General features: G+C 45.1%; 1 protein-coding gene and 1 long non-coding RNA gene across 3 annotated transcripts in view; one reads left to right on the top strand and one right to left on the bottom strand.

Moving 5' to 3' along the window:
* The window catches only part of Ranbp9 (RAN binding protein 9), a 97,069-nt gene extending 92,344 nt beyond the window's left edge, over positions 1–4,725 (bottom strand). The window contains 2 exon segments of the mRNA XM_052728457.1: positions 4,104–4,230; positions 4,232–4,725. Coding sequence (XP_052584417.1) covers positions 4,104–4,230; positions 4,232–4,630 — 526 coding nt within the window. The 5' untranslated portion in view covers positions 4,631–4,725.
* A 167-nt stretch (positions 4,726–4,892) lies between these two features.
* Positions 4,893–25,288, top strand: part of LOC128103818 (uncharacterized) — a 71,979-nt gene continuing 51,583 nt past the window's right edge. For both annotated transcript variants that reach the window (XR_008215780.1, XR_008215779.1), the window contains exon 1: positions 4,893–4,931. This is a non-coding gene — a long non-coding RNA (uncharacterized LOC128103818). The remainder of the gene's footprint in view (positions 4,932–25,288) is intronic.

The raw sequence follows: 25,288 nt of genomic DNA, 5'->3' as shown, positions 1-25,288 counted from the left end.
AAAATACAAAAATCATAAACACTTATATTTAGTAAGGGTTAAAAACTAGTAACTTCAGGGACTTGGCTCAGCAATTCAAGAGAGCTTAATGCTCTCCCAGGACCTGTTTCTAGCACCTACACCAGGTGGCTCACAACTGCCCTAACTCCAGCTCCAGGGGATCCAATGTCTTCTGGACACCAAGGCACATACATGCATTCAGGCATACATACCCCTCTACCCCCACCCCCCCAACACACAAAAACAATATCTACTTAGAGATTTTACAGATGCTTCAATTAAAAAGTGCAATTCACTATTTCATCACTTCCTCAGGTTCGAAGTTTCAATTCTCTGGCGTCTGTCTGTCCTAAGCATTTTAAGTCAGGAGTATCAAAGAGTCCCAACTTTTCTGAAGCATTATTACATTTACCTTCAGTTACCTTTTCCCCTAATGGGAAGTGCCTCTGAACACAACTGTCTTTTAGAAATATGAAGTTATTCTCACACCAATGGAAAGATGTAGTAAAAATAAAACAAAGATCACAAAACTTGGAGTCAACAAAAATTAGTTTTCTTTTAAAATTTTAAAGATGAGCCGGGCGGTGGTGGTGGTGGCGGTGGCGGCGGCGGCGGCGGCGGCGGCGGCGGCGGCGGCGGCGGCGGCGGCGGCGGCGCACGCCTTTAATCCCAGCACTTGGGAGGCAGAGCCAGGCGAATCTCTGTGAGTTCGAGGCCAGCCTGGTCTACAAAGTGAGTTCCAGGAAAGGCGCAAAACTACAGAGAAACCCTGTCTCGAAAAACAAAAAAACAAAACAAAACAAAAAAATTTAAAGATGTATTTTATTTTATGTGTAAAAGTGTTTTGCCACCAGGCGGCGGTGATGGTGCACGCCTGTAATCCCAGCACTGGGAGGCAGAGGCAGGTGGATCTCTGTGAGTTCGAGGCCAGCCTGGTCTACAGAGCTAGTCCAGGACAGGCTCCAAAGCTACACAGAGAAACCCTGTCTCGAAAAACCAAAAAAAAAAAGTGTTTTGCCTGCATGCATGTATGTATTCCTGATGCCCAAAAAGGTAAGAAGAGGCATCAGATTCCTTGGACCTGGTGCTGGGAACTGAACCCAAGTCTCAGCAAGCTCAACAAGTGCTCTAACAGCTGAACTTCTCCTCAGCCCCACAGAATTAATTTTTACATCTGTCTGACTTGTGATTAAGAAAATCTAACCTTTAGATGCTCCCACTTTCCACATCTACTTGGGTCTCTGTAAAGCATCCTAATAGTGACAGCACACATGTGTGCGTGTGTGTAATCTGTAATTGAAACATGTAGGCTCACTGAACCCAATGTCACATTCATTAACTGTTTATTTAATATTCATTAAAAAATAAAATAAAGTTATTATTATTAAGTCTAAACCTGTCACTTTAAAAATTAGTCAATATCGACAATTTTTTAAATAAAAGGGCCATCCCTGTTTTGATAACAGATGTGTGATTGTTAAATAAAAAGCCTCAAAAAATTTAATATAATATATAATAATATAAGCAAGGTGGCTCAGTGGGTAAAGGCATTTGCCAATAAGTCTGATGAGCTGAGTCTAGGACCCACATGGTGGAAAGAGAGAACCTACTCCTACAAGTTGTCCTCTGAGCTCCACACCTGCACCATGGTGTGTACCTACACCCCCCCCACACACACACACACACATCGTAAAAAAAAAAAAAAAAAAAAAAAAAACTTAATATACCCTATTCTACACACATGGTAACTCTTCTGCAATTCAATTCATTTTATCTAGGTATCTGTCATTGTTAACATGGGACCTTTAAATCACTAAAGAAACTGTTTCCATAATCAGCAATTCCAATTTAGAACAACATTTAAACACAGAATTTATTCAGAGGAAATCAAGATCATCATTCTTGGAAAACAAGTATGATTAATCTTTTAAAATTCTGTAATACAGAAAAATGTCAATCGAATAATTTGTGTCTAAAAAAAAAAATCAAGGCAGCACAATGATACATTACATAAAACATCTACTCTTATTTGTGACTTGTAAGTTTTATTATTCACTACCTACAATACTTCCTTTTTGCTACTGAGTCAAAGTTGTCCAGTATATTTGGTTTCCTCTCAAAAGACACACAGGAAAAATAGTAACAACAGAAAACACACACACTTTAAAATAACAAGACTAGAAGAAGGTTTGGGAAAGAGACACAGTCTTTGTCACATGGGGAAAGGGGAGAAACAAAGAGGAGATAAAACAGAGGAAAAGGATGACAACAACACATCTCTTCTTCCAGAATTAATGGTTTATGTTTATAAAACAGTGATGCTTCCAGAAAGTGAATCTCAACGTTACACAACAGAAAGTCATAAAAAGGCCAACAGGAAAAAATAATTGCGACAGCAGTATCATAATATTCAAACCCCAACCACATAAGCACACACTTGTCTCTGGCCCAGATGATTAATTTTACATAAAAGAAGTAAATACAACTAATCAAGGCATGTTATAATGTTAAATAAGCCATAATCACGAATCTTATTGGAAATAAGACGCCATGGAAATTTCCTTAGGGACTATGCAGCCCAACTCCCCACATCTCTCAGAAGAAACTGAGGCCCTCTCTTGTAACATACCTAATATTACCAGTGACTGCCAGGACTTAGGAAAGCTACGATTCTTTGTTCACTAACCTCCCCCATATACAGTCTCTGCTTTTATAAGCTTTTTATTTACCATAAACCATAATTTTAAAATGATAAAGTTTTGTCAAATCTAACAAAAGCATTCTGGCAGCCAAAACAGAAGTAAACCCTTCAAAACATAGCACTCACTGTTCACACAAATTTAAAAACAAAATTAGGTAATAATCTAGAAAGAAATCAACAAAATGTCCTAACTAAAAGGGGGGGGGGGGGCCTTCAGTATTTTGAAATTTTCAGCCACTTAGATCAAGGAACACAGCGTTCGAAATGGTAAGCACTTCTTTGGATCTATGGCAAGAATAAAAAGGAATGTTCAACAAGGCCTATCTTTGTGTAGATTCTTTACAGCCAAATCATGCAGCAGATTTCTGTTGCCATACTCGTTTCCAATTAAATAGTAGCTGATTTATCAAGATTCTTCTCAAAGCCCAGTTCTGAATTCTTTCAGAATCTTATCGCCAGGTTGTTTATGCCCTCTTACATGCTTGTCACTAGGATCCCAAGACCCTTCCTTTAGAGCCAATCAAAAAGAACCTGGTTAGAATGTAAAAGCTCCTGCGTTAGATTTAGGGCCTGAAACACAGAATGTGCTTCCAAACTGATGTCACTGCATTTTTTTTTTTACCCCTTCCACACAAGTAAACTTGACGCATGCCATTAATCTGAGCTACAATTCAAGAACCCCCTACTGCCATTTATGATTTTCTACACAACCGATTTGATTAAGCTTTGTTTTAACCTAGGAAAAGTGGGGGGTGGGAGGAAGCAGAAGCCTAAGGTGGCTTAGTCTGCTAACTGCAGGTGCAAAATACAAGCCAATTTTCTTCAAAATGCTAAATAACATGTCTTAAAACCCTTGTTTTCAACAAAACTTCATGTAACATCAACCCGGAAACACAGGGCATTTCCCATCCGGAGGGGCGGGTTTCTGCTCCCCGAAGAAAACAGGGAATCCTGAGGTTCCCCTCTCGCCCTCCCGGTTGCTTTCAATAAGGTGCAATGATGGCCAACTTGGGCCCCTCGTCCTTTTGTCCCCCTAGACAATCTCTGGCCTAATTTGGGACAAATCCTCCACTGATCACGCCTCCCTCCCCCTCCTGTGTATCTCTGCGCTCCCTTAATTAGAAACTGTACCTCGGAATCGTGCCTCTCACCCGCGCTGCGTAAGAGGAGACCGCCTGACCCTCCACCTGGAGAACAATGTAACCCAACTCCGGCCCATAGATTTATCTCGGGGAAATCAGGAGGTGCAGTGTGTCCGGTCATCCCGGATTCCCTCAAAGCGTCCAGCTCCCGGCCTAGGAATCCCACCTCCTTCCCACCTGGGGACCCACTCTCACCTTCCCTCGCCCAGAGCCTCGCCCCCGCACCGTCGGATCTCTCCGCGGGACCCCGCGCCCCGTACCTTTGTAGTGCACCCGCAGGTTGTTCTGCGAGAGGCCGATGTAGCTGAACTTGTCCTTCGGGCTCCAGGACCGGGGCAGCGGCGTCTCCTGCTCGTCCACGGCCGGGTAGAGGCGCTTCAGCCGCCGCCTGCAGTTCCTTCTCCTGCTCGTTGAGGGCCGAGTCGCCGTGCGGGAAGGGGGCCGCGGAGCTACTGCCCGCCGCCAGGCCCGGGGCCGGGACGCCTGCGGCCGAGCCGGGGCCCGCGGCCAGGCCGGGCGGCGCGCTGGCGGGGGCGGCCGCCGAGGCGGGGGGCGGCGGCGCGGCGGTGGCCGGGGGCGGCGGCGGAGGCGGCGGCGGGTGGAGCAGCAGGGCGGCCGCCGCGGCCCCCAAGCCTCCGCCGGGCGAGCCGGCCGGAGAGGAGCCGGCGCTGGCGGCCGCGGGCGCGGGCAGGGCGACTCCGGAGCCCGGGGCCCCGGCGGCGGGCGGCGGCGGCGGCGGCGGCGGCTGCTGTTGCGGCGGCGGTGGCGGCGGCGGCTGCCCGGACATCCCCGGCCGCGACTCAGCCTGCGGCACCTCCGCTCGTCCCTGCTTCCTCCTGCGCTTCCCGGGGGCGCTGTCGCTGCGGCCGCCGGCACCAGGCGCCCAGAGTCCGCCCGCCCCGGAAGCAGGCGGCGGGCCGCGCGGCCCGGCGGAGCGCGGCGGTTGAGGCGACCGGCCGCGGGCGGGCGAAGGCGAGCGCGAGGGAGCGTTGGCCGGGAGCTGGCGGGCGCGCGGCCCGGGGCGACGCGGTGAGACGGCGAGGGGCGCGGGCGGGCGGGCGGGCGGGCGCGCGGCCCGGGGCGACGCGGTGGAGCGGGGAGGCGACGAGGGGTGCGGGCGGCCGCGGCGGCCGCTGCTCTCGCGGCTGTTTCCCGGCGGGCGGGCGGGCGGGCGGCGCGAGACGCTGCGCGCGGGCGGCGCCAGGCGAAGGGGCGGGCCGCGGCGCGAGGGGCGGGCCGGGTGCGCGCGCGGACCGGCTCCTGGGCGGCCTAGGGCTCGCGGGCGGGCGCGGGCGCGGGGCGCGGGGCGCGGGCGGCCGCGGGACCCTTCGCTGCGCCGGCCAGCCGCCCGCACGGCTCGTCGTGTTGTCCCCTCAGCCGCGGGGAAGCCCGCGTCGCGCCCAGGCGAGAGCAATCGAGCCCCGCTGGGCCGCGGGGAGCTGAGCCTGGGGTTCCTAACGCCTTAAGGCTGGCGGGTCTGTAAAGGACCCCCAGAAACCATTTCTGAAGGCGAAGGCTCCGGCTTAAATTAGTGACTCTCCCACTAATGAATTAATTAGTTCATGAGGAGTCCGAGTTAACTTCATGGGGGGGAGGGGGGGGGGAGACACGTTAGGAATACCAATCAAGACTGGCAGATCGTCAAAGTTCAGGAACGGGAAACTGCGTGTACATTTAGGAAGGGCTTCTGGAGACGTCAAAACATTTCATAAGATCATTCATTCTCATCATAGGCCTCTTTGTTAGTTGGCAGAGAATTATGCCCACTTTTTTAAACATAGGATTATTTACTGAGGTCAGCAGAGTTGGGTTTTTTTTGCTTTGTTTTGTTTTTAAGGGACTTCCTACTTTGCAATTCTCAGTAGAGTGCCTGGTCAACTCATTTGACACTATTTGCCCAGTGTTGCCCTCTGACCCCCGCATAGCATTACTATTCTGTTTTCACCACTTCTTTGTTTAGCTTACCCTTTCCTTAGCCGGCAAAAATCAGGCTTCACACATGTCAGCTACATAATACAGATTCTGATGCTGTGTTTGCTTCCCGAGATGATGTGGTGGTTAATTATTGGACCATATAAGCACTGAGCGTTTGGCTGAATGGAGGGCTAGTTATTTTGTTTTTAAAGAGCATGGGTCAATGGTGATTTAATTGAAGACTCCCATAGCGCCTGGCCAGAACCAGCAGTCATTCCGCCTAATTTCCATCTTAAATTACCCACACTATGTAATTTAATAAAATTCTTTAATAAAAAATATCACATAACTCTAACCAGTGGTCTGAATTCTTCAAGTCACAGCACTCTTACATGATGCCGTTGAATTTAAATCACACTAAAACTTACATGTATATAAAAATAGCAATGAGTTCAATGGGAGCCACGTTCTTCTACATATTGGTAGCCAAGATGGAACATATGGGCTCCAAGCCTCATCAAAGTTTCTTGAAAGAGTCATCAAGATTTTTTTACTCATGAAATGTACTGCTTTTTAGTCAGAACTTCTTACATATCCTAGGCATTGTTAAGGGAATAGAACTCTCTAAAAACCTTGTTGGAAGCTTTTTCTTGTAGGGACTGGTTGTCCTCCAGTCAACCTCAAAAACTTGATGGAATGTGAGAGGACACTGTAAAATGGCACTTTCTCACATCAACAGAGGAAGGGAACACTGGGGATATCAGTTCGGTGGATACTGATGGGCACAAAGGTAACCAGACCTTCGGGCTACCCAGGCTAGTGGGGTGGCTCAGTTGGTAAAGGGCTTGCTGTTCAAGCATGGAGACCCGGGTTCAAGCCCCAACCATTACATACAAAGTGGGGTGTGGTGGCCCGCACCTGTAGTCACAGTGGAGAGGCAGAGACAAGAGGGTCCTTGGGACTGGATGGCCAGCACATCTAGCCTCCAGCTCGAGTTCCAGGACAGTAAGAGGTCCTGTTTCAGAAAATAAGGTGGACAGTTCCTGAGGAAAAAGCACCTGAGTGACTTCTGGCCTCTCTCTATGTTTGGAAGCACACACATACACACACACACACACACACACACACACACACACACACACACACACACACACAAAGAAAACCACATACACCCTAAATAAATAAGCAGATAATAAAAAGCAGAAGCCAAGCAGAAGAAGCCAAGTGTGGGAATATTAATGGTAAGTGAATGTATAGAGCGAATGAAATGTCCAACATAAACAGACCAGTTGAAGAAATTATCCATATGCCACTTAATGGGATTATGGTTACAGGGGCACATACTGCATATCTGTGCAATTTTTTTTTTTCTAAAAGCCTCCCTTTCTGGCAGTGGAATTGCCAAAAGAGAGCCAAGCAATTAGATAAAGGCACCACTCACCACCCCTTTCAAACTAGTCGGTGGATCTCAGGCCCAATTTTTATGGCCTTTTTAAAACGTGGTTTTACTGACATGGAAAAATTACTATGCTGTACTAAATGAAAAGAGGCTATCCAATAATTATAGCACTGTCCAAATCATTACCAAAAGACATGAAAGAACATCATAAAATGTTATAATGAGAAACAATTAAAATGCATAATTAAAAATAAATTATTACAAAATATTATAATTTTACATAGACAACTGGTAAACATCCATTAGCCATGAACTTGATCGCTCTTCTTGGGCCTAGAGTTTTCCATCTTTCTTTCTTTTTTTTTTTTTTTTTTTTTGGTATTTAGAGACAGGGTTTCTCTGTGTAGTTTTGTGCCTTTCCTGGAACTCACTTTGTAGACCAGGCTGGTCTCAAACTCACAGAGATCCGCCTACCTCTGCCTCCCATATGCTGGGATTAAAGGAGTGCGCCACCACCGCCCGGCTGAGTTTTTCATCTTTATCATATATTACTACACTATTTCTGTTCATTCACATCTGCTGAGTTTCTCAGTAACAAATAACAAGAGCCAGATCTGACTATCCTTAGCAGACAGAGAACCCAGTGAAAAAATTGGAAGGTTCTCAGAATTGGCCAGAAAGCTGGGCAACCAGAGAGACAAAGGTCAAAAAGAGTAGGCCCAGACCCTGAAGGGACACAGAATCACCCCCAAATATACCACCTTTACGCCGGGCTCTCTGCTCTCTGACTTCTGATCTCCACAGCACTTGTCCACATTTCAAAGTTGGCAAGCACGCATCTCATGCCCATGCCAGCGGCTACCAATAGACACTGATAGCTTAAACCAAGCGTTACAGGGATGCTGACTTATTGACACCTTCAGCTCAGGATAGCCCTGCAGAAACTGTAGTCCTCGGAGTCCACTCTTCAGACAGTATTTATTGAGTAGCTGGCATCTCATTTTCTGACTATGGCCTGACATGGAGTAGTTGAGAACATACTGCCCTAGTGGGAAAAGACCCTCGATATAGAGGATCTTGAACACCAGAAAAGAGGTTCAGACACTGGCCATCTTCATGTATGTCCATGATTTTATCCTTCTCTGTACTGAAAATTGGCACAAAATGTGTGCCAAGATCTAGACTACAAGTTTAGGGTTTGTATTGGTTATCAGTTGCTGGATAACAAACAAAAGCCCCAAATTTAGTGGCTTAAAATTTATTATCAAACAGTATCTATGGAGCAAGTTTCTTCTGTCTTAGTTACTGTTCTATTGCTGGAAGAAACACCATGACCAAGGCAACTCATATAAAAGGAAGCATTTAATTGGGGGCTTGCTCACTATTTTAGAAAGTTAGTCCACAATCACCATGGCAGGAAGCATAGCAGCATGCAGTCAGACATTATGCGAGAGAAGTAGCTGAGAACTCACAACTTGATCTGAAAGTAGCAGGGAGGGAGAGGGAAGGGGAGGGGGGAAGGAGGGGGGAGGGAGGGAGAGAGACTGACTGGGCCTGGTGTGACCTTTTAAAACCTCAAAGCTCAATCCCTGTGACACACCTCCCCCAACAAGGCCACACCTCCTCCTAATCCTTGTCAAACAGTTCCACTAACTGGGGACCAGTTAAGCATTCAAACATAGGAGCCTATAGGGGCTATTCTCATTCAAACCACCGCACCTTCCCTGTGTCCTCTGCTTCAGACCACCCTGTACTGGCTGTTTTTATGTGTTAATACATGCTAGAATCATCAGAGAGGAAGGAGCCTCAGTTGAGGAAATGCCTCCATGAGATCCAGCAGTAAGACATTTTCTCAATTAGTGATCAGTGGGGGAGAGCCCAACCCATGGTGGGTGGTGCCATCACTGGGCTGGTAGTCCTGGCTTCTATAAGAAAGCAGGCTGAGCCAGCCAGGGGAGCAAGCCAGTAAGAAACACCCCTCCTCCATGGCTTCTGCATCAGCTCCTGTCTCCAAGATCCTGCCCTGTTTATGATCCTGCCCTATTTCAGTTCCTGAATTCCTTCAATAATGAACAGCAATATGGAAGTATAAGCCAAATAAACCCTTTTCTCTCCAACTTGCTTTTTGGTCATGGTGTTTCGTCGCAGCAGTAGAAACCCTAAGACAGACCCTATCTCAGGCATTCAAAGTGTGTCAGCTGTGGCTGTGAATCATCTTGAGACTTGACTGGGGAAGGAGCGGCTCCCAAGATCACATAGGTGGTTATTGGCAGGATTCAGTTCTCCGGGTGCTGTAAGGACCTCAGGCCATTGCTAGCAATTGGCCAGAAGTGGCCCTCAGAGTGGGCCTCTTCTCAATGGCAGCTGGTTTCACCAAGGTGTGCAAACCAGAAGACAGCAGCACCAGGACAAACCCCGGTTATTTCGTAACCTCACCACGGAGGTGACAACTTGTCACTTTTGCCATAATATCTGTTAAAATTAAGCCACTACGCCAGCTCACATTTAAGCAGAGGGACTTAGACACGGCCATTGACAACAGAATTTGACATTTATGACAAGTTCCTATGACTCTTGGAGACTGCACTTGCTCTAACCTTATCATGAACAGATTCGAAACCCGAGACTGACAAACCTCATCTGCAGTAAGCTATGTACTTAATACGTTAGGTTCTGTGGGCCCCAGTGTGTCTATTGAAACGACTCAACTTCACCATCGTGCGTGAAATTGTCACTGACAACATGTAAACAAATGGATGTAGCTGTGTTGTATGTCAACAAAATCTTTTTTTTTTTCACAAAAATATACAACAAGCTAGACACTACAGGATGTGGTTGGTGATACCTGCTCTAAATCATTATATATCAAGACCAGGTCACTAGGGGTGGGATCCCAGATGTCAAGAAGTTCAGTTTATTACCCACAATCTATGCTACACTCGGACCCACAGTGTATACTGCACTTCTACCCTGAATGGGCTTGGGCCACACCTGAATAGGCTTTGGATATTTTGGCAGCTAGCCTGTGACAGATAAAAATGAATGCCAATAGCTATCGCAAGGTAGGGAGCTACAGCAAGAAGAGGTCCAAACTGCGGTTTGTTTCAGTTTGTGTTTATTAAGTAACTGTTACACACATATAGAATACTGTGTTAGGTATGAGAGTAAAGAAGAGAAGAAAAGGGGATTGTTGTGTGATGTTTTAATTGCATTCTGACAATAAAGTTTGCTTTGAATCAGAGGGTGGAACTAGCTACTAGCTGACCAAAACTAACCATAGAGGTTTTGGAGGACTGAGGACAGTGGAACAGTTAGTGAGACAGGAAGTAGTAGGGTGGGGCTTAGAGAGGATCTCAGTCCTTTTGGATGGAGGATTGGAAGAAATAGGAGGTCACTGGTTGCTTCTCTGCTGCTTCTCTGATCATTCAGGTTCTTACCCCAATATATAACTCCCGGTTTTTTATTGCTGAAGAATAATTAGGTAAATGCAACAGAGGGTTACAGGAAATACTGATGGCAGTCAGTGCACCAGATCACAAGAAACAAAGATTGAAAGCCAGTTGATGGGCTTTAGAAACACATGGTTCTAGTCCAGGGGCAGATAGACCAAGGTCTAAAGAGGGGCACTCTGCATCTGAATTGCCATGCTGTCTTGGACAGAACACAAAGGTGGTACTGCTGGTGACTGCCACACACCAAAAGGCAGTGTGGCAAAAAGGGTCTGTTGAATTACATGGGACAATGCAAATGTGCTATTTCATATTCATAGTTTTTTAATGGTTATAATTCAGAGTTCATGAAGTAAAATCCTTGTGGAAAACCAATTATTTTAGCGAAAACTGCATGTTTCATTCATCTGCTCTTGAAGATTTTGGACAAAAAAATTACAATTTTGGATGAAATAATCTGCATTAATAATGATTTGACAAGTGAATACAGTCTCAACCGCTTGGTTTCCCTCTTAATTTTTTTTTCTTTCCAAACTCCTGTGGCTCTTCTCTTACTTGACAAAACTTACACCCTCTTTTCCACATTGATGTCTCAGTCCCTCTAGTTTATTGCTAACTGTCAATGCACTCAAAATGGAGCAGCCACAGAGAGCAGACAGCAAGAACTCATCTCCTCCCCAGTGCTTCTGGATCAAAGGTCAAGTTCACGATGGAACTGTTGACAAGGAAGGCTGACCCAGAAAGTCTTGAGCCCCAGGGAAAGGCACCTGCCATCCTTGGAGGAGCCATAGTTAAGTAGATGCTCTCTTGTGCAGGCAGCCAAAGGCGTATTTAGGAAGGATGACACAGGAAAGGGGACATAGGAGCCAAAAATAGACAGTGTAGGGAACAGGGGAGAAAATGATGGTGCTTTAGGGCCATGATAAATAGCTCTCCAAAGTGCCAGATATCATGGGGCTATAACTTGCCTACCCACTGTGGGTTGGCCCAAAAAGTGGCCTGCATGCCTTTCATTAACTATCCAGTGCCAATTGGATGAAATACACAATGCAAGCAGCACACAGATCAGGGGCCACTGGAAATTGAACCCAAGACTTGGAGCTTGCTCTACCACTGAGCTACAATACTAGACCCTAGGGGTAAAATGCATTATTTTGATTTCATTTTGTCTTGTGTTTTTCAGACAGGATCCCCCTCTGCAGCTTAGATCCAGCAACTAACTATCTCGAACCCACCATGACCTTCTGCCTTAGCTCCTTGAGTATGGTGATTAGAAGCCACCACACTTAGCCCCAAACACCATTTTTGAAATAATTCACCATCTTTGTCATTAAGAAGTGTATCATTTGGGGGAAAGAATGTTACTTACACAATCAGCTTTTTCAGAGTATGAAAAGTACTCTAATAAAGGCAAAAGTGTCAGGTAAGCCAGGCGTAGTAGTGGCTGTCCATCACCTCAGTACTGGGAGGCTGAGCAAGAGGGTAGTGAGTTGAAGGCCAGCTTGGGCTACTTATTAACCTGACTCAAAGCAAACCAGAATGCTGAGTGTCAGGCTAATATCACTGTATTCTCCAACCTAACCCATTATTTTGAATAATATGACTTAATTCTTCAAGTTTTTTTGTATGTTGTTTGTAGCATAGAGATAACTGATTTTTTTTTCTTATTCAGGATGCCCTCAGAGAAGGCACAAAATTAACCTGTGATTGAAGTACCACAATCTGAAGTGATTTAGTGAAATCATTTCAGCAATAATTTCTTTCATTATGGCTCTATATGCTTGGTAAGGTTTTAACAACTTTGTTTCCTTTAAATACCTTCAAAGATTCATCAGGAGAAATGTGTACAGCAATGTGTGAGGCTTTCCAGAACCCTTTGTAGTTCAAAGATGTTAAAACATCTGCATCTTTAAAATGATGAGGCTCTTTCAAATACTTAGTTGTTCTTCTGCTTCAGGTACAGGTATGTAACTTAGAAATGGACATCAATTCTTTAAAGACCAGTAGCACTTGCTGTGGAGTTACTGGTTACTGATAGCCCCTCAAATATACCCTTCATCATTGTCCACGTGGAAACTAGCTATAGGTAGTATGTGTGACAGATAAGTTGCTCCACACAGGGCTTTGACATTCATGAAAGACCCGGGTCTCACTGAGTCTTATGCCACCCCATAAAATGCAGTCAGTGATGGGTGTCGTCTGAGTCATACTGGCATTGGGTGTTGAGTGGCTGGCTAGTTGACAACACCCAAGGACATGCTTCCATGCATTGTACCATCCTCTGTCCTCATGGGATCCTTGGTGCTTGGTAAAATTATGTCAAGGTCATTCGGAATTGCTTCTGAAGTTAGTGTGAGTGCATGTATGCAAGTACTGCCCTGATTAGATTTGGGGGTTCTGTAGGGTTTTCTTAGGGTGTTGGGTTATATGGTTTTGTTTGGAACACCCTTCCTGTGTAGCCTAGCCTGCATTGAAATTTGGTAATCCTCCTGCCTCCACCTCTCAAGTGCTAGATTTACATGAGAACCAGCTTTCCTGGTTATACTCTCCTTTTCTTTTTACTTTCCTGTGTCGATGTGATTGTGTGTGTGTGGGGGGGGGATGGGGTGTGGGTGTGTGTACATGTGTGAGTATCTACAAGTGTTTGCATGTGAACGTCTGAAGGTGGGCTTTATCACTATTGTGGCAGAGTTGCTCTCTGAACATGCTCACCTGTTCCAACTCGTGTAGATAAGCAGCTTGCCCAGGGCATCCCATATCTCTGCCTCCTGAGTGGTGGAATTACATGTGGTCACCAGGCCTGCCCAACCTCTATGTGGGTTCTACGGATCTAAACATTGGCCCTCATGCTTGAACCCCATGTACTTTATCCACTGAGCCGCCTTTCCACCCTCCCCCAGATTATAATACACCGATCCTTTCTCCCTTTGTGTCCTCTCTCTCTCTCTCTCTCTCTCTCTCTCTCTCTCTCTCTCTCTCTCTCTCTCAGACACACAGACACACAGACACACACAGACACACACACACACACACACACACACACACACACTTCGAAGTGTCCCCCCAAAAGATGCCCACATCAAATGCCTAGAATCTGTGAAAAGGGTCCTGGTGGGTATCTTGAAACTGGACAATCCTGGATTGTCCTGTGAACCCTAAATCCCGTAGCAGGTGTTGATGTGAATAAGGCAGAAGGAAATCTGAGACAGAAAATAGAAGATACACATTAGTCACTGTTCTATTGCTATGACAAAAACCATGACCAGAAGCAACTTATAAAGGAAAGCATTTAATTTGAGGCTCACAGTTCCAGAGGGTTAGAGTCCATGACCATCATGGTGGGGAGCATGGCAGCAGGCAGGCAGGCATAGCCCTGGAGCAGTAGCTGAGAGCGCACAGCTAATTCACAGTTCCACAGGAAGCAGAGAGAGCTAACTGGGAAAGGACGTTAGCCTTTGAAACCTCAAAACCCATCCCACGTGACACACCTACTCCAACAAGGCCATTCCACCTAATCCTTCCCAAAACAGTTCCATCAGCTTCAGAACAAGCATTCAAATATATGAGCCCTTGCGGGCTAGTCTCATACAAGCCACCACATACACCAGTAGTTCTCAACCTTCCTAATCCTGTGATCCTTTAATACAGTTCCTCATGTGGTGGTGGCCCCCAACCATAAAATTATTTTGTTGTTACTTCATAAGTTTAATTTAGTTACTGTTTTGAATCGTAATATAAATATCTGATATGCAGGATATCTGACATGGGACCCCTGTGAAAGGGTTGTCCCAACCCCTCTCCCCAAGTGGTCACGACCCACAGGTTGGGAACTGCTGACATACACAGAAGAAAAAGTCATGGTAAGGTGGGGCAGACAGATGTGGCCATAGCCAATAAATGCTCCAGCCACCGAACCCAGAGAGGGGAAAGAATGATTCTTCCTGTGGTGCTGGATTAAGTACAACTCTGTGACATCTTGATTTTGGATGTCCAGCCTTCTGAACTCTAGTAGAGTAAGCTTCTAGTGTAGCAATCTGTTAAGGAAGGCACAGAAACCCAGAATACAGACAAGGACACCTCCTGTGTAGGCACAAATTGTGAGAACATTAAGTACACTGTGTCTTCTGGAAGGTAAAGTGAAATAGTAGGCATATTTCCCCCATCAGAACTGTAATGCCTTTAATTTAAATGTACTTTTCTGTAAGACACAGAAGGCAGTATGCCACATAAATTATAAAACTTGATGAGGCAAATCGAGTCTCTTTCTTGTCTTCATAATATTCTCTCTCTCTCCGTTCTCTCTCCCTTCCTCCACATTTCAGGAAAGAGGCAGGTTATATAAGTATCTGGGCTAGTGGGAAAGTAATTTTCTGACTGAGATGTGAGCTGGGATGTTCTAGTAGCAAAGGCCTAAAGGCCATGAAGTTATCTTTTAGGACCCCATTAGAAGGCCGCCATGGCTGCTGGAGCACGGGTTATTACCTCTGAACCATTAGATGCCTCGCACCACATCTGCTCACTTACAGACCCAACCTCCTCAGGATATGTGCTGCCAAGTGGTCCAAATCAGGCTTCTAGAACACCAGACTCTGCCATGCAATGTCTGATAGACGTGCTTGAGAGAGGGCTCCCAAATTCCCTCTGAAGAAAGGGAAGGAAGCAGGATACTGAGGAGAGGGAGCAGGGAAGGCAGGCACAGACATTTACTCAGGAAGTCTGTCTTCAGCCTCCCCCAAGGGAGCTCATGAGCACATACGCATCCCATAATCGTCCCTCCTCCCTGAGTAAGAGCCCAAACTCTTATAACCTGTACTAATTACTCATTAGCTGCAAGCCATATCACTCCCTTGGGTGGCACAACATCCCTGCATGTGTGGGTAAGGAACCATTGGCAACCAACACTCCCAGAAGCCTTCAGATAGGTACCGCTCAGAGCACCAAGGGCTTCAAAGGGGTATGTGTCTCCTACTTCCAACATTTTTTAAAAATAATTCTGTGTCTAATTTCTAATTTTATCTCAAAGAGTACATTTGCTTAAGAAATATCCAAGAGAAAAGTAAGAGGGAAAAAAAAGAGACACAAATATTACTGAACATAGTTGGAATTTCATGAGTCTTGCAACTCATATCAGGGACATACATTCAGCAAATATGTTCACATTTTCATACAGTAACCAGCTTTTAAACAGCAAGTTTGAAAAGGAGCCCAAGTCCATAACTTTGTGTGATGGCTGATCTTGCTTTTCACCGTGGCACACCTGACAAGGGAGAATCTCAACAGGAATTGCCATCAGCTTGGCCGTGGGCAGGCATGTCTGGGGCATTTTCTTGATTTCTAACTGGTGTGGCATGGCCCAGCCCACTGTGGGCCTTAGGTATGTTCTTTGGGCCAGTGAGACTGGGTCTGTGTGAGAAAGGCCGCCAAAATTTAGCTGAGGAGTATTGCTCTGTGGTCTCTACTTCAGTTCCTGCCTTCAGGTTCCTGTCACAGTTCCCTCAACAATGGACTGTGACACAGAAGTGTAATCCAGACAAACCCTTTCCTCCCCCAACTGGCTTTTGGTCATACTGTTTATTCACAGAGCAACAGAAAGCAAACTAGGAAAGTTAGTCTGTTTGGTTCTGAGGTCTCTATGTCTTGTTCAACTCTCCATCGGCCACACACACACACATTTGTCTGTGCCTCCGTGGCTTATCTCAGTCTGTACTGACTCTGTAGGTACAAGTTACATGTGCTTATTGTTTTTTAAGTCTGTTGCTTCCTGTTGCTGCAGTGCCGACACGTGACTGTTGGCTGTCCTGGAGGCAGCATTCTCCTATTTAATAACGAAGCTCTAACAATGTGGGCGAAGGCATCATCTAAAACCGGAATTGTAAATGTAAATACTCCAGACAACCCCTGTAGGAGAGTGAACCATGCCAGGTATAATAACAGATTGACGGGCACGAAATCGTAAACCAGAGTGCTTATAATACTATACAGGGCAAACAAAACACCTGTAGGAAGCAGAGCTGGCCAATGGGTCACCAGCAGGTAGCCCAAAGGCTCTGAATTCCGAGAGCTGGAAATGCCAACCAATTACAGATGTCATGGATCTGTTTTCTGTTTGTCTGGGTCACCAAGGAGCCCAAAGCTGTCATTGCTTGTCTCTACCTACCTTGGGTAAAACAATCCACCAGACTCGCCAGGCATGCTGCCCCATCTTGAAGAACCAGAACCAAGGATCTGTGGACACTCCCTGCCTCACCCAGGGAAGTCTGAGTCAGAGGGGCAGCTGACTAGCACCAAAACACCTTGTAAGAGTGGGTTCTTCTTATATTGCTTCTTAAGCACTTTCTGGTGATGTGGACAAGCTTGTTCCATAAAGCTTAATTCCAGGTCTTTCTAACTCACATAGTGGATTTTGTTTTTTCATCCTGAGAGTGAGTTTTTTCATGGTTTGACTATGAAGCAAGATTACATAAGGTCCCATAACAAATGTTAGAGCGGATGTGAAGAAATCAGTCCCCTTTACATAGACTGCTGGTGTGGAAACAGTATGCTAGTTTCTCAAAGTCTTAAACATAGACTCACATATGACTCAATCTACTCCTAGGTATCTGCCCAAGAGAAAACATATGCCCACATGTCATCTGGCACATATTCATAGCAGCATTTTCACAGTAGCCCCAAAAGCAGACAACCGGAATGTCTCTCCATGATGGAATGGATAAATCAAATGTTGTATAGCCACACAGTGAGATTTTATTCAGCAATGTAAAGGAATAAAGTTCTGATGAACATTATAGCATGGATGAACTTTAAAAATATAATACTAAGCTGGGTGGTGGTGACACACGCCTTTAATCCCAGCACTTGGGAGGCAGAGTCAGATGGATCTCTGTGAGTTCGAGGCCAGCCTGGGCTACAGAGCAAGGTCTAGGACAGGCACCAAAACTACACAGAGAAACCCTGTCTCAAAACAAAACAAAAAAACAATACTAAGGGAGGGAAAGACACTCATCATGAAAGATCACATGGTTTTCATATGTCCGACATCTCCAGGTTAGGCAGCCTCTAGAGATACAAAGTAGATTTGTGGTTGCCAGGAGCTGGAAGAGGAAGGAATGGGAGTAAGTGGATGTGGGATTTCTTTTGCAGTGGTGAAAGGCTCCCAGTGCATTGTGTTAGTGATTGTATAACCTTTTGAATATACTAAAAATAATTAAATGAAAAAGTTAATATGTGAATTATATGTCAATCAATCAATTGACCGATCAATCTTACAGAATGGAGAATGTAGCTCCATTAGTAGTGTTGTCTAGCATGCATGAAGCCCTGTGTTTGATCCCTAGTACCACACAAATCAGACAGAGTGGGAAATGCCTGAGACACCAGAACTTGTTACATGGATGCAGGAAGATCTGAAGTCAACATCATCCCCAGTTACATAAGCAGGTTTGAAGCCAGCCTGACATACATGAAACCCTGACTAAGAAAATTAAAATTAAAATTAATTAACTGATTAATTTTATTATTTATTTATTTTTTTGTTTTTCCAGACATGGTTTCTCTGTGTAGCCCTAGCTGTCCTGGAACCTGATTTGTAGACCAGGCTGTTCTCACACTCACTGAGGCCTGTCTCTGCTTTCCAAATGCTGGGATTAAAGGCGTGTGCCACCATGCCCAGCTCAATTAATACAATTTTAAAAAGAAGGGACTAGAAAGATGGCCTAGGGGTTTAGCACACTGGCTATTCTTCTAGAGGACCCTACCTAATTCAATTCCCAGCACCTATATGGTGGCTTGCAACTATCTATAACTCCAGTTTCAGGGGATCTGATGCCCTTTTATGACATCCATGGGCACTAGGCATGCAAGACATACAAGTAGGCAAAACACCCACACTCATATGTGGTGGTATTTTACTTATACTGAAATGTGATTTTAATTGTATGTTAATAAATAAAGTTGTCTGGGGGTCAGAGCTATTAGAGTCATAGCAAGTGCGTGGCGGCAGTGGCGCACGCCTTTAAGGACCTAGAGGGCGGTACATTCAGGCAGTGACGAGGCAGTCACATGTTTGAGTTTACAACCAATGAGAAGGCAGAACAGGAAGACTTTAAAGACAGACACACAGGAAGTAGGTCCTTTTCGGAGAGCTCTCTTGGCTGGAGAGGATCCCTGAATCAGGAAGGGTGAGGCTCTTAGCTCTGACCTCTTGGCTTTCTTCTCTGAATTGGCTCTGTGTTTCTTATTTTATAAGACCGTTGGTTACATCTACACTCATAAAATAAAATAAAAACAAATCTTTACTTTTTAGAATGTTTTGTTTTGTTTTTCAAGACAGGATTTCTCTGTGTAGCTTTGTGCCTTTCCTGGAACTCACTCTGCAGCCCAGGCTGGCCTTGAACTCACATAGATCCGCCTGGCTCTGCCTCCCGAGTGCTGGGATTAAAGGCGTGCGCCGCCGCCACCACCGCCGCCGCCGCCACCGCCGCCGCCGCCGCCGCCGCCGCCGCCGCCACCACCACCTGGCTAGAATGTTTTTAAAAAGATTACAAAGCTGGGAGGCATAGCGTTTACCTTGGAGTTTGAGGCCCTGAGCTTACTCTGTGATGGTGTGGATGAGAAATGTCCCCCATAGTCTCGGGTATTTGGGCACGTGGTCTCCAGTTGATGGTGCTGTTTGAGGAAGTTTGGGAGGAAGTATGTTTCTGGGAGTGGGCTTTGAGTTCTTAAGGCCTCACCCTACTCCCAGCTCACTCTCTCTGCTTCATGCTGTTGTGGTTCACTACATGAGTTCTCAGCTTCCTGTTCCTGCTGCCATGCCTTCTGCTTGGGGCCATGCCTCTGCTCCTCCATCATGGACTCTTAACCCTCTGGAACTGTAAGCTTAAACTGGAGCTGTAAGCCCAGATAAACCCTTTCTTCCATAAGCTGGTGAAGTCATCATGCTTTAGCACAACAACAGAAAAATAACTAATATTGGCCCTCCCAAATAAAATGACATGTGTCATGAAAGCTTTTGTCACGGCCACCAAACACTGTGAGTGTGGGTCTCCTCTGCAGTCCTTTCCTCATTTGGAACACCAAGCAAACAATAGCTAGATGTTTGTACAATGGATTTGTGTAAAGCTAGAATATTCCACAGATTGGAAGAGAGAATTATGGTCAACTCAATTTCCTGAAATTCTAGAGGGTGTCTGGAAAGCTGTGGGTTTTCTTTCCTATAGCAAAGAAACTCTCATGAAGTCTGGCATATGGTATACTCTAAATAAACAGTTCCGTCCTCTCTCCAAAAACAGTTCTAAAGGCTTGTAAATTTGTGCTTTTAAAAAAATTACTATCAACTTTTGATGGATTGAAACAGAGGTAGAAATTTAAAAAAAAATGTTGTTGTTCAATAGTGGGGGTCACACAACTAAGGAAGTCTCTCCCCAGGCTCTGATGCCTGCTTTTTGCTTTGGTTTGGGTGTGGTCTGATCCCCAAAGGTTCATGTGTTGGAAGCCTGGTCTCAACGTGGCGGTTTTAGGAAGAGGTAGAATATTTAAGAGATGGGGGTCTTGTAAAAGGTGAATAGGTCACTGGGTTCATGCCCTCAGGAGGGGTTAATGCAGTTATCATGGAATCCCTTGAGGGTTCTAGAAAAACTGATACCTCCACACTCTCTGACTCTCTGTATGAACTCCACTATACTGTCCACCATATTGGGGAATAGCCAGAAAGCTAGCCCAGAATTGAACAGAAAAGCCAAGTTCATGGACTTCCAGAACCATGAACTAAGTAAATGTCTTTTCTTTAAAATTTGCCAGCCTCAAATATTCCCTTATAGCAAAATGGACCAATACATTCTATGTAAGAATGCCTCTGTCATCTGTCTTGGGCTCTGACACACACATTTTGCACCTGTGTGTGCAGATGCCTCCCACCGTATGGGAAGAGATCCCTCATGGGAAGCCTTGCTTGACATGCAGGCCCCATCTAACCTTCATGGCTCTGACACTCTGAAGCTCACTCTCTGGCCCTGCACCATAGATGTTTACCCTGCTCTGCCTCTTCTAATGCTTTCCAGCTGAGTCATTCGGGAAGAAGGGGAAGGATAGGAAGAAACATAACACATTTCTTTTCAACGCTTTCATTTCTCTTCAGTAAGTGCTTCTCTTCCCCTCCCCGAAAGATGAAATATATAAAATATTCCTCAACTGATGGTCTGAAGTGTGAGTGGTTGGTCTGTGAGTTTACAGCTTACTAGCTGGAGTGGAAAGATGATGGCTAATATATGACTCTGCAACAGGAAAGGGCAGGGTATCCATAGTCCTTGCCTTCTTTCTTCATGCCCTGATGAGGCTTTTCCACATTCACTGTCAAATACCCCATTTTCTCTCTTTTGTATTGAATTACTTCAGAGCTGCACTTCCTCTATGGGCCAGCTTCTGAGATTTCCTTCTTCTATGGGAGTCTATGACTGTCCCAGCCAGCACCAGGCTCTTCTTTTACAATTCATACACCTTTGCATCCACCTTCAGCTCTTGATTCCACATGACTTGGCATTGATCTCTAAGTTTCTCATGCACACATATTTTTTTTCTCTTGAAGTAGATAGACGTTCCTTGAAGATATGTTTTCCAGTGACTTTCCAACATGTGTTGAGTGCCAGACATCATCTACTCTCAAGAACAGGAAGTGGGAATATTTCCAGAAGGGTGGCCCATCAGCCATTTCATGTTTTACTCTCTTGTTGAGCTCACTGTGTTGAGAGTAAACACAACATGGAAATGTTCAATAACTGTAAATTGAAGTCAAATTGATACATATACCAACCATGATCTCTCCAGAACAACTGACTATAGATACATGTATAATATATGACACCCATTACAATGGAATGCACGCAAATTTAGGACAGTTTCACTGAGACCCCTGTTTTTCTGTCTCCTGTACATCATACAGGATTACTAAATTAGAGACTTTCACTGAACATAGATGCACAATTATATTTATAAGCCACAGGAAGATGCCAAGTATAATGATGCATGTCTGTGATCCCAGTACTTCAGATGTAGAGTCAAGCAGATCAGAAGTTCATAGTTCTGTAGTTCATAGCAAGTTCAAGCCCACCCTGAGCTACATTAGACCATCTCAAACACCAAAAACAACCAAACAGGTGCTGCAGAGATGGCTCAGTGGTTAAGAACATGTATCACTCTCGTGGAGCACCCAAGTTCAGTTCCCAGCTCACATACCATGTCATTCACACTGTCAATAACTCCAGTTTCGGGGGATCTGATGCCTCCTGCTGGACTCCATGTTCCCTCACAAGTGTACATATACATATGTACACGCACACACATACACATCACTAAAATAAAATAAATCTTTTAAAAAAGCAAATCTGAAACAGAAGCATCAAAGGTTTAGAGGGTCTTCTGTTTCTGGATTGGAGTTTGACAAGGTGGCACCACTTGCTGCAATGGTAGATGAGGACCACCTTCCTACTGTAAGCCCTGCTGTATCACAGTGATGCTGTTTAAGAATGCTGTTCCTCACAGATCTTTGAGTTATTCAGGGTATGAAGCTACACGTGCTTTGAATGTCAGAGCTATTTATAATAACAAATCAGAAGTGGGTCTAATAGCAAAATCTCTAAGTAACTATGTAGAGATTGGATATTTACACAGGTTGTTTTTAGTTGTTCTTGCTGTTGCTGTTATTGTTTATTTAGAGACAGGGTCTCATGTAGCTTTGCTATGTAGTTAAGGCCGGCCTTCAACTCCTGATCCTTTTACCTCCCAATTGCTGGGATTACAGATGTCTGCCACTCTTGCCTGATAGGCTGTATATTAACTAGGGTGGGAGAATTTTTAAATACCTTGACTGGAATCACTAAAAAGCATCAAATGTGGGCAATCTTGATCTTTGAACCGGTGTCTTTTCTTGGAGTCCTGTAGATATTACCACACCCCCCCCCCCCCATGGTATTCACAATTATGAGTAAGATTGTACCTTTAGGCTGCACACTATATTCCTGTTTTCCCTAATCACCCTGATCTGGCATCCCCCAAACAGATCCTTAGCATAACATCACACAGTCACCACCCACAGGACATCCATCACCTGCTGCCAGCGAGACAGTTGCAGTTCTACTCTGCTGTGTCTGGCTCCTTTAAGGGATGGAAGCAGGGAGGAATGCATGCAGGCTGCCAGAACAACATGTGAGCTGTGAACATGATCCTGAGCGCGGCACGTGCATCGGGGTGATGAGAAACGTACACAGTGCTCTTTCTTCCTGGCAAAAACAAGAGGAGACAAAAGATACCTCATACGGAGAAGAGGGGAAGGGAATTTTTAGATCTGATCATCGTGGCCAGTTTTGGAGGATTTTACCCCATCGAATATAAAGGTTGTTGTTGCTTTTTTAAATAGATCATTTGAGTCCTGTTCTATAAATAATTGGACACACGCGTGTACACAGTCGGGCAGTTATCTAGTTAGTTGCCCAGCGGATATCAAACCTCTACATTCTCTTTTGTTCTCTGTGTTAAGGGCTTTGCTGAGGTTTCTTCTGAGTTCTCTTGTTCCCTTGAAGTACTATAGGGAAGTACTTTAGTGCTGAGTATAGGGCTAGCCTCTAGAAGGAACAGTTTGTGGAGGCTCTCTTGGTCTACTGTTTGCTTACCATCACCCCACAAAATCCATACCATCTGGGGATGAGGGCGGCTCCCCATTAGAAAGGAGGCTGGAGAGCTAGGGCTGTAGCTCTGTGGTAGTGCACTGATTTGCTCACATGCACACGTGTGTGAGGCCCTAGGTTCAATCCCCAGCACTGCAGAAAAAGAGACTGGACGACTATAGGCAGCACCAACCACACACACATATGGCTGCAAGGTTCTTTATCTGCAAATTGAGTAAAAAATGTGAAGCTTTTTCTCAAGAGAGGTGTGGTATTTTTAAGTTTTTTACAAATATTTATTTTTTGTGTATGTGTGGGTATGTGTCTATATGTATGTGGACATGCACATGCTACAGTTGCATGTATGGAGGTCAGAGGACAACTTGTGGAAGTCGGGGCTCTCCTTCAACTATGCAGGTTCCAGGGATTGAACTCAGATTCTCAGGCTTAGTGGCAAGCATCTTTACCTAGTAGGCCATCTTACCAGCCCATATATACAATTTAGTCAATACTCTATTTGATCTGGACATTCATCTGAATCTTCAGCTGTCTTTAAGTTCTGTACTTATGTTGCTAAATGATGCTAGAAAGGATTGCCTTTTCCTGTCAGAGTGGAAAAGGAACTTTATGAGGGAACAGAAGGGGTGTGGACCTATCTGTAGCTCACTTTCTGCTCCTATTTAAATAACAACAGACATGTCATTGTGTCTCTCTGATCTTTAGTTTCTTTATCTGCAAAATGGGGAGGGGGTCACATTTGTAACCTAGGGTGCTCAGAACAAAAGGGAGCACTCTCTTTTCCCTGCTTGAACTGGTTAAAGTTTCTAAAGGGATACATACCTTTCTACCTCTCCATGTTGCAGACTAGGAAGCCAAAGGGACACAGGGACTAAGTGCCTTGTCCCAGGTCCCAGATCTAGTAAGTATGGAGCTGGAATTTCCATCTTGGCTCCAGTGCCCTTGCTTCCAAAATCCCACCTGCACACCTGGTGTATTTTAAATTTCCAGATTCTTCCACTTTAACCCAGACCTTCAGAATAAGAATTGTTAAGATTCCCAGGGGATTCCTGTGCACAGCAAAGACTAAGAAGGTCAAAGCCTATACTACTCTGCAGCCAATCCAGCTGCATGATAATAGTGCATGTGTTCATTCATAGAAAAGTTAACTTGGAAGTCTCTAGGGCTTTTTGTTTGTTTGTTTGTTTGTTTCTGAGACAGGGTTTCTCTGTGTAACAGCCCTGGCTGTCCTGGAACTCACTTTGTAGACCAGGCTGGCCTTGAACTCACAGAAGTCTGCCTGCCTCTCCTCCCAAATGCTGGGATTAAAGGCAGCCACTACCACCTGGCTTCTAATGTTTTTTTAAACAGTTAATTATAGAAATTAGACCCAAGAAAATCTGTATTAAATTAGCAGTGGACCAGATTTGTCTGTTAATCTATTTATTTATTTTTGTGATGTTTTGGATTAACCCTAAAGCCTCAGGCATATGAAGCCAGAATTAGGTTTATACCCTGTGTTACCCTGAATTTGAATTCTGTCTAAAATTTGCCATGTTTGTCTCCTGCTCCTGCCAAAAACTTTCCTGATTTTGTCTTTTATAGGACAATAAAACCTTGGTGAGTTGAACTCAACTCTAAATTGTATTACATTCATTTGGAATATGGTGAAGTCTTATATTAATTTAAGAAGAAACTCTTTAGCAAACAAGTTGCCAAACTAGCCCATAGACTTGTGTGGTGGTTGGAATAAGAATGGCCCCCATAGACTCACAGGGAGTGCCATTAGGAGGTGTGGCCTTGTTGGAGTAGGTGTGACCTTGTTGGAGGAAGTGTGTCACTGGGGGTGGGCTTTGGGGTTTCAGAAGCTCAAGCCAGGCCGAGTGGCTGCCTCTCTCTTCCTTCCTGCTGCCTGCTGGTTTGGATATAGAACTTCCAGCACCATGTCTGCCTGTGTGCCCCCATGAAGATAATGGGCTAAACCTCTGAACTGTAAGCCAGCCCCAGTTAAATGTTTTCCTTTATAAGAGTTG

This window comes from Peromyscus californicus, unplaced genomic scaffold (assembly GCF_007827085.1).
Source record: "Peromyscus californicus insignis strain IS unplaced genomic scaffold, ASM782708v3 Scaffold_8__1_contigs__length_139910024, whole genome shotgun sequence".
In the NCBI taxonomy this organism is placed as follows: Eukaryota; Metazoa; Chordata; class Mammalia; order Rodentia; family Cricetidae; genus Peromyscus; species Peromyscus californicus.
This window is presented reverse-complemented; position numbering and strand designations above follow the sequence as displayed.